This window comes from Amblyomma americanum, chromosome 6 (assembly GCF_052857255.1).
Source record: "Amblyomma americanum isolate KBUSLIRL-KWMA chromosome 6, ASM5285725v1, whole genome shotgun sequence".
Lineage (NCBI taxonomy): Eukaryota > Metazoa > Arthropoda > Arachnida > Ixodida > Ixodidae > Amblyomma > Amblyomma americanum.
Window position 1 is genome coordinate 165,296,609 of NC_135502.1, and position 8,668 is coordinate 165,305,276.

General features: G+C 44.3%; 2 protein-coding genes across 2 annotated transcripts; both read right to left on the reverse strand.

Moving 5' to 3' along the window:
* Positions 1–2,252: 2,252 nt before the first annotated feature.
* LOC144094158 (uncharacterized) lies at positions 2,253–5,775 on the reverse strand. Its single transcript, XM_077628073.1, has 5 exons — positions 5,203–5,775; positions 4,703–4,889; positions 4,359–4,601; positions 2,944–3,115; positions 2,253–2,385 (listed from the first exon to the last, which is right to left on the reverse strand). The coding sequence occupies exons 1-4, from the start codon at positions 5,593–5,595 to the stop codon at positions 2,964–2,966; spliced, it is 975 nt and encodes a 324-aa protein (XP_077484199.1). The 5' UTR covers positions 5,596–5,775; the 3' UTR covers positions 2,253–2,385; positions 2,944–2,963.
* On the reverse strand, positions 5,681–7,803 carry LOC144095596 (uncharacterized). Its single transcript, XM_077629273.1, has 6 exons — positions 7,339–7,803; positions 6,717–6,798; positions 6,545–6,634; positions 6,289–6,462; positions 5,956–6,112; positions 5,681–5,813 (listed from the first exon to the last, which is right to left on the reverse strand). Exons 1-6 carry the CDS (start codon positions 7,663–7,665, stop codon positions 5,681–5,683), a joined length of 963 nt encoding a protein of 320 aa, XP_077485399.1. The 5' UTR covers positions 7,666–7,803.
* Between the last annotated feature and the right edge of the window lie 865 nt (positions 7,804–8,668).

Consider the following 8,668-nt stretch of genomic DNA (forward strand, 5'->3'; position numbering starts at 1 on the left):
GATGATCCACTACGCCAGCAGCAACAAAACAGGCACATGTTGAACCAATATCAAGTTGCATTTTACTACACTGAATAGCTGTATTGTGGCATTTATTGCCGCCGCTGCCAAGCAAGTATGTCCGAGTAAGCAAAACTTCATTCCTTTATTGGGAGTTGATGACGCTGCCCTAAAATTCTCGATCATATGAGGCTCTTCAGTATGACAGAAAAAATAAGGCAGTTAGGCTGAACTAACACCAACTTGAAAGATGCAGCTGCAGGGATTAAAAAAATCGTAGCTTCTACAGCTGAGTGAGTTTGCAAGTCCACTTCAAATAAGATTTTACGTCAGTTAAATTATTTTTTTAAATCTTGGGCATAAATGCAAATATGAGGGCTCCGTGCAGTAATTATACGCTAGCAGCATATGGATGCATACACAGTAGACACTTGTTCAGGGAACTGAAATAAGAGAGAAGGTCTGTTTGGCTTATCGAACGCTTAGAAGGGCAAGCTAAAGCAATAAAACTCTAGTCATGTCAGAATTGCTACTGCGAGTTATAAAATAAATTAAACACTGTCACAGAAAAAATAAAAACCATGTTGGAAGCCTGTTGGCAATGCAAAACCTACTTGTGTCAAGGACAAAAAATCACCTCTGAAGATCTGTAATTGGGGTGAAACTTTCCTTTGTAGTCTGCCCTGGCATCTAGCTGTCTCCCTAGTGTGGCTTTGGATTGAGGTAGTTGGTCTGTTTGCAGTTCATGCATGGTTAAATGGTTAGACATAGACATCCAACACTGGATACAATGATGGATGCAATATCGTTCAACTGAATTTTGTGAAAAATTGAGCTACGCATATAGTCTGGTGGAAAGTGCCGTAGTCGAGGGCCAACACACTGAACTCCTAGCTATAAATGTGCCTTGTGTCCATTTCTTCACCATCATTGCCCTTCCAATCAACATGTTTACCGTAAAAATGCAGAGCAGAAAGGTGGGAAGAAAAAAAGTTTTTTTTTCTGCTTACCAAATTACTATTCCATGAAGCACAATAAGCAAAATGACTAAGTCTTCTTTCGTGCTAGCCTGCAAATTGTCGAGAAATGCTGAAGCATACCACTTTTATGATCACGCAGATACTGTCGTATAGCGTATGGTGTGTTCACCACAGTCTGTCGCTAGTAATATTTTCTAGAAGACAGCAATGGCTGCTAAATAAGTGGTAGTAGTGCATTGGTTCTTTCGTAATGGCAGATAACAAGTATGGGAGATTTCAATCTTAAAAAAATAAAATGAAGGGAGAGCCTCAGTCCAGCGACCAACGTTCCAACAAGAGGACTTGTCTTTGTCAGGTCAAGTGCGGTCATCATTGGCAGGGGTTATATAGGCCCTTCACTCTAAGGAGGATGGACTGGGGTTATGGTGGGGACTGGAGTGAGGAGGGTTGGAAGATGGCACACTTGGTCTTCAAACAGCTGTTGTCTGGCCATGGAGGCTGTCACCTAAAGGTAGGGGAGAAGCAGGTTAATAGCCATACTGACATGAAAAGAATGCAAAAACAGACCCCCCCTTTTCAAAAAAATATGCAACAGAATCAAAATAAACGATGGCAATAAAACAGCAAGAGGTAAAAAAAGCTAAAGGAAAAAAAATGCCATAAAGGAAAGGATAGAGGCGTTAAAGTGGCTATCAAGGTTGCATTTTTTTTCTTCATAATCTACGCAATCCCCAGCGTATAGTGCACAGTGGTCTACATACTTTCTAGTGGCTGCATGATTTTTCCTACTCTGCCTTCTTATGTTTAGTAAAATCTGTTTTTCTTTTTTTGACGAACCAAACATTTTGGTAACTAGTTTTCTCTAATTAAAGTATACGGTGCATGTCATCACATCCTTTGCTGTGCATTTTTACCTGTCACAATGGCTATCAAGCCACATTCAGATTTGGGACATGCAGTAAACCCCATACTACTTACCGGTATTTTCTCTGCAGATGGTAAGAAACTGATCATTGTCTGTTGAACCTTAACTTTCTTTTCTCGACCAGGTTCTCTTTTGGGGCCTTTGGAAAACTGCTGCTGAGTGGTGGACGAGATTCTGGAGCAGTTTTCCTCTCCTGAGGCTGCATGCTCTCAGCCATGGCCACAACCTTGTCGAGGAGGCGTTTGACGTAGCCTGTGTGAGCATTTCATCTTGTAGCTTGTGCAATATTCACTTTCTTCGTGACCAAATAAACTAGGTGGTGCAAGCTCAACATGAGTGGGTGACTCCTTTACTGGACAAGCTGTTGGGGCACCACCTGCTGCCTTTGGGTAACGCACACACCATCGAAGTGTGCCATCCTTTGTGCGTGCCTGACCACGTCCACTGTTCTCGTTGTAGTGAAGTACAGCAAGTTGGGTCCTGAAAAAGTTGCACAGGACAGTGTGAAAACGTGTTACCTTGTAACATATGTAAACAGTCCAACTGTAAAGATCATGTGACAAAAGAAGGTCACTGATGGGAGTTGAGCACAACACCATGTTAGCAATTAGTGCTTGAAAGCACCATGAGCACGCGTGATGAAAATACTGAAGGATCAAAGTACTACTTTTGAAGAGCTATGAGAACAAAGCATCGCCTCAGTTGCCGGGCGGATTGAAAATGAAAATGCAGTGCTTGCATGGTGAACACAGCCGAAACTATAAATTTCCACAAAGTGTCGGCATGTAAAACCCCTTCTGATTTGGTCGACTGTGTTTTTAATTTCTGTTTATACGACATAAGAAATGATGCAGGTATTGACAATTTCAGTAAGTGTAATTTAAGATGGGCACCTGTTCATATAGTTGCGGCACGTGCCTACATGCCTTTCACTTTTTCTACAGATGCATGTCTAACATTTGTTTTGTTTAACACAATTGTTTTGTGATATCGATGGCTTCTGACTGTAAACGTAGAGAATAGAAGACAACAGCTTACCTGGCCCTCATTCCCAAATACTAATAATGGTAGGTCATTGGTGCAAAATGCACTAGAAGGCTATGAAAAGCCTCTAATCCATAGGTTTGATGTCTAGTAGATAGCCGCGGCATGTCTTGCAGAAGGGCCTTAGAATTTGCATTGTCTTGAAGCTTCTGGAAAGCCTTTGATTCTAAAAAGAAACGGCCATTATCATCTCTTTGTAAAGCTCTATGTGTGCGGCTTGCTGTATGCTCTGCATCAACCAGTTAAAAAGTGTTTCAGTGCACCTGTAAATAAACTTGTGTTCAGTAATGCACATCTTATAAGTTTCGATAGTTTTAATAAACATTGGTATTTGAGGTGCACTGTAATAAATGGTATGAAATAAACTGAAACAGCCATTATTTGCTTAGCTCATGAAGCTTTTCATTGAAATTCTGCTGCACTGCACAGGTAGCTGAAATCTTGGAATCCAGAGGAACCCTCTTGGAAAATCTTGGAACCCTCAACAACCATAGGTTGTCCAGCCTCTCCATTGCATTGCCTGCCATTTCCTCTTGATTTCTACTAAGATATCATTAACTCGTTTGTTCACTTACCCACTCTGCTCTCTTCATATCATAATGTTACACTTTTCACTTTCACAGCTTGCAACATTGTACTCAATCTAAGTTCAACCTTTTTTGCTAATTCTGTTTCTGCACCATAAGTGAGTACTGGTAAGATACAGCTGTTGTATAATTTCCTCTTGAGCGATACTGGTAAATTACCATTCAATTTTCAGCATAATTGTTAAATGCACTGGTCCTTATTCTTATTATCCTGTTTCTTTCACTCACATGGTCTGGATCTGCGGTCATTACCTACACTAATTAGACCTCTTCCCTTCCCACTTTTAATGCTTCGCTGCCTATCATAAACCACTGATCGCTTCAGAGACTGTTGGACGTTGCTTAAGTTCTATGCATAAAGTTTTTAGACCCACTGTTCTGCTTTGCCTGTCGAGGTCATCGATAATGCTTTGCAGTTTGTTCCGAGTTCATTTTTCGAAAGCGCTAAAACAAAACGGACAAAGAAGGAACAGACATGGACAAGTGCTGATCCCTGTCTGTCCCTTCTTTGTCCGTGTTGTTTCAGCGCTTTCGAAAAATGACAAACATGCACCAACTAGCCCCATTTTCCACTCTTCTGGAGTTCCGAGTTCTTTAGCAAGGCAACGTGATCACCAAATTTCATTAACTCTTATCGCCAGTTCTCATTTGAGGTCTGTGAATACCTCCTGTAAACACGCAGTGAATAGTACTCTAGAGATTGTCTTCGTACCTGAAACCCTCTCTTATTGGAATTTTGTTACTTTATATATCATACCTAGATGTGCCTAATTATGCTTCGCTAGGGCCTTTCACATATTTTCATTACAAAATGTAACATACCTTCTCTGAGCCACTGCTTGGGTTCGATGTCACCGTGCAAGCACGTGGGGAACGATGCCTGGTCCTGTGTGTGGATGTCCCTTATGTGGTTAAGAAGTGACAGCCATTTGGGCACAATGAGTTCTGCTTTGCCTTCGCTAGATGCTGCCGCCCAATACAGATGGTTGCACACAGACTTAATCCAGGGTGCAAGTTCCTTGCAGTTATTTTGTTTTGCAGCTGTGTGCAGTTTCTTGGTGATACCTAAAATGCATATTAAAAAAATAGGACTAATGTAATATATTCCATTAATATGCTGAAAATAACACTTTATCAGCCACCATAAAGCCACAGCTGCTAGATACCTTTTGCCATGTGCCACACGTCTAACTCATGGGCGATTGCAGCTTTGTTGTTGCGGAGAAAGCACTTGATCTGTGTATGACGGTCGGTCACCAGCACTGCTACCTTGATGCTCTCACTCTCCAGAAAAGCAAGGCCTTGTTTCAGGCCTTCTAACTCCATGCGACAGCTGCCGCCAGCATCATTGGACTGTGGTATGATAATGGCAAAGGATATTGAGTGATGTGTAGCGTGTCTACCAATTAAAAAAAAGACTGCATGCATTGAGGTCTCTCCTCCCAGCTGTAACTATTTTTAAGAAAATAAATCTTTGCATTTCTAACAATGGTAGTGCTGTGCTGATGCTTCATCTACCAGCACGGGGATTCAAGGCTAAGCCAATGATAATGCATGTGCTGTAGAAAGAAGTCATGATATTTAAATGTTGCGTTACAGTTCATTTGGCGGCATTAGTGAGCTATAGAAATTTACAGAACGTTGTTGTAGCAAAGTGGAAACGCACCTGCACGACTTCAAAATGCAAGACTTTGTGGCGTTCAACGTCCATCAGAGTATACGTGCCATATTTAGCACTAAATCCTGGTGAATCAGCCCGTCCATCTCCAGCAAGGTTCACCTGTTGGCCTTGCAGCTCTTGCAGCAGACTTTTCTGCTCTTCTTTCCAAACCTGAAAACAAAACAGTGCGCATTGGACCTTGACCATGCAAAGAAAGCTGGAAACTTCTTCACAATGACTCCTTACCCTGCCAATTGCAGGCCACAGATATGAACGCTGGATTGCAAAAAATGTCCTGTTGCTCGCAACTGGTACACCAATTGAAGCCAGCATTCTCAGTGTAGCTGTTGGGTTGCATCCAGAGAAGAGAACTGCTGCGCAAAGCTGCAGGTTGAGCATCGGCTGCTGTTTTTCTACGTCCTGGTTACACCAGTAAATGAAATGGCCAGATGCACACTCCCCATAAACTTCTAGAAGTGTGCCTTCACACTCGAATCTGACTGTACGAGGTGCTAGGCACTCTGTGCACAGCTGGAAAAGCTTCCAAAGGTACTTCTCCTGCACCAAAAAAAATTTTGTTGCCGGGTTCATCTGGGGAGTTTCCGACACATCCCTGCCTGGAAGAGAATGGGAAAATTTTCAATCGCACTGGACAGCCTAAACACGCTACCTTGCATGAAAAACATGAGTGAATGTTTATGGCACCAGAGTAAAAGTAGGGCAAACAGGTTTTTATCATACTGTTAATAAATCGCATACTTCTCTTCAAATTCTTCGCATGGAGTGTAGTCCTCATCATCGTAGTCCTCATCTCCACCTTCGTCTTCTGTGCTGTCATCATTTTCAATGGCCTCTCTTTGGATTGGCATGGTCGTTTGAGTGGCTACGTTTATCATGGGGCTGCCAAACTGAATGCCTAAAAATCATGTGATATGTGCAGCTGCATTTAGTAGTTGTTACCACTGCACGCAACATAGAATATGCGGAAATTTTAGTACAACTGAAAACCTCTATAGCGCTTTGCCCCCTTCCCCGTCATTATTGTACAAATGCATGCATAAAAAAATGTACGCTGATTGTGGAGGCACATACCGATAGATACAGTGTGTGGTTTTGTCTGAGAGTGGTGTGATGCCATGCTTCTTTTCACACATGCCTGTACAGCTGTGCTTTTTGTCGCTGGCCGCATCGTTGCTTGGACAGACTTGTGTCTTCCCTCACAAGACTCTGTCAGTTTGACCTCCAGCGTTGCATCATGTGCTGAATCTGCAATAATCAGCAGGTTATCATATAATGTGTAAGGCGTCAATGCCTTGCATTACTCTGCTTGCTGAAGATTGGTCATTACCAGTGAGAGCGAGGATACTTAGTGAATTTTCCACGCCGAAGTTTTCATGTCGCATTGCACAAAGATCTGCTCCAGCTTCTGTTGTGACATCTGCAACACAGACTGAGACATGATTTGATGCACAGTATAGGCATGCACAACTAAATGTTCAGACTGAATGTAGCGTCATTACCTGTTGGGCTACCAGAGGGACTGCCCAATTTTGGATCAAGTTTTTCCACGCTTGATCCTTCTCCAAGCAGTTCTGCAAGGACCTGAAAGGATAAAAAGTGTACTGAATTACTGAATTGCTCTTTACTGAAAATTTTTCTATCAAAGCAAGAAAACCGCGTATGTGAAGTCGTTCTCGGCTGTTTGGCGATCATCGAAATGTATGTTTACCTTGTAAGAATACTATGACGCCTGCCGACTTATCGCATTTGCATAACCACATCGGAATTGGACAGATTTGAAAAGTGTGAAGCTATCGGTTAGGGACATAGGGGAATAGCGAGGCGCCAGTGCGCATGGGCAAGACCATTACCATTATAATTTCCCGTCCCGTCTGCACGCGAGGAATCATCAGCAGTGTTTCATTGATGAGTTAAGTGCCGTTTAGCGCAGGGGTCTCTATAGCATATCCCCTTGCGCGAGAAAAGGAAACCCGAGTACAGCCGCGCGGCGCTGTGCCCGTACCATCGCGGGATCGCTCTCCGCGTGCGCTACTCGCGGTCAACGCTTCATGCAAAGCTCCACACGCAAATGAGACCAGAATTGCCGCAGAGTAATGAATTTAAATTCGGAAGTAGACTCACCTCATGTTTCCTTCTTTTAGCAAATGCACTTCTTGGCGGTGGTGGCATGCTTCTTTTGTGCAAAAATAGTGAAGGAGCCGCGTCATGGTTCAGCCGTGCCCCTTTGACAGAAACCCCTAGCGATCGCATTAGGGACAAGCTCTGCACGTTGTCGCTGTCACGAAAGTGCTTCGAGCAGAGTACGCTTGCTTTGGTCGGCTTGAAATTCTCCCTCTTCACAGCAACGACCCACTGCGCTGCGAGCTTTTGATCTTTCGGGAAAGTGTGAAAGACGACATCGTCGCGGCCGTAGGTGCTCGTACACCCGAACGCACAGCAGTACCTCATGTTAGATCGGCTGCACGTGGTCGGATGCTGAAAACTTGGCTGAAACACTTTGGGATTACGACCACAACGCAGGCAACACGAGGAACAACGCGCGCTGAAAGCACGTTCGGGTGACTCGGAGGGTCTCCGGCTCCTCAAAATGACGTCACACGGGCCGACAAGGAGGAGGTTTTCCTCTCTGCTTTTCTCCTCTCCTGCTCTCTCTCGGGACGCGGGAGATTTGAACGGCACGCATTCAATCTGTGATTGTGGCGATGCTTTTGCAACAACTGAAAAAATAACTTCACAAGCAAGATCAACAATGAGTATACTTCAAAAGCCTAGAAGGTTAGCAGATTTGAAAACCGCCTCAGTCTCCCTTTAAAGAGTTTCGCCTGGTTTGACACAGTCTAGCTCCTGTGCACCCGCGCTCGGTCCTCTGAACTACTCTGGTCCCAGTGTGACTGTGTGCTATGACAATCTGAGTGAAAAAGAGGATATCTGGGGGTTTTGATGTGCACCACGGCCATACAGTTGAGCGACATGATAACGTACGGGCGCGGCATGCCAGCCTGAATACCTGCCGCCAGCGTCAGAAAAATGCGACAGTAATGTTTGTTCAAGTCCATACTAAGCCGTCGGATGGAGTATCGATGGCCAATATCGACCCGTTGGTATAAGCGATGACAGGAATACAAACAAATGTCTCCCCACGGCGCCTTTAATTGCTGCTGCTCAATTGCGGCTCTCCTGGCCTCAGCTGGCTCCGATCCTGAAGGTGTCGCGGAAACCGAGCATATCTTTGTTTTACTATGAGACGAGGTTCACAGTAAAACGATGACGAGAGCTGCACCTCAGCGCTAGCCAGTTTTGAAGTGCACTCAGCTGCTGCATCGATGCGAAACCGGCTAGGCTTAGCGGCGACTAGGGCAGCCAGGGGGTAGCGCGTAGTTCATTGCCCGGCGCGCCCGCGGGCGGCGTCGTTCCCAAATGCTCGCCTCGCTCACTCCCGCTGGCTCACTGA

What these genes read in the sequence shown, in the direction of transcription:
- LOC144095596 (XM_077629273.1), bottom strand. Translation starts at nt 7,665, where the DNA reads ATGAGGTACTGCTGTGCGTTCGGGTGTACGAGCACCTACGGCCGCGAC. An exon ending in TCCCTCTGGTAGCCCAACAG is followed by an intron (nt 6,635 to 6,716) that starts GTAATGACGCTA and finishes TCTGTGTTGCAG; the next exon opens with ATGTCACAACAGAAGCTGGA. An exon ending in TGCGAAGAATTTGAAGAGAA is followed by an intron (nt 5,814 to 5,955) that starts GTATGCGATTTA and finishes ATTCTCTTCCAG; the next exon opens with GCAGGGATGTGTCGGAAACT.
- LOC144094158 (XM_077628073.1), bottom strand. Translation starts at nt 5,595, where the DNA reads ATGCTCAACCTGCAGCTTTGCGCAGCAGTTCTCTTCTCTGGATGCAAC. An exon ending in TGCATTTTGAAGTCGTGCAG is followed by an intron (nt 4,890 to 5,202) that starts GTGCGTTTCCAC and finishes ATCATACCACAG; the next exon opens with TCCAATGATGCTGGCGGCAG. An exon ending in CGTGTGGCACATGGCAAAAG is followed by an intron (nt 4,602 to 4,702) that starts GTATCTAGCAGC and finishes TATGCATTTTAG; the next exon opens with GTATCACCAAGAAACTGCAC.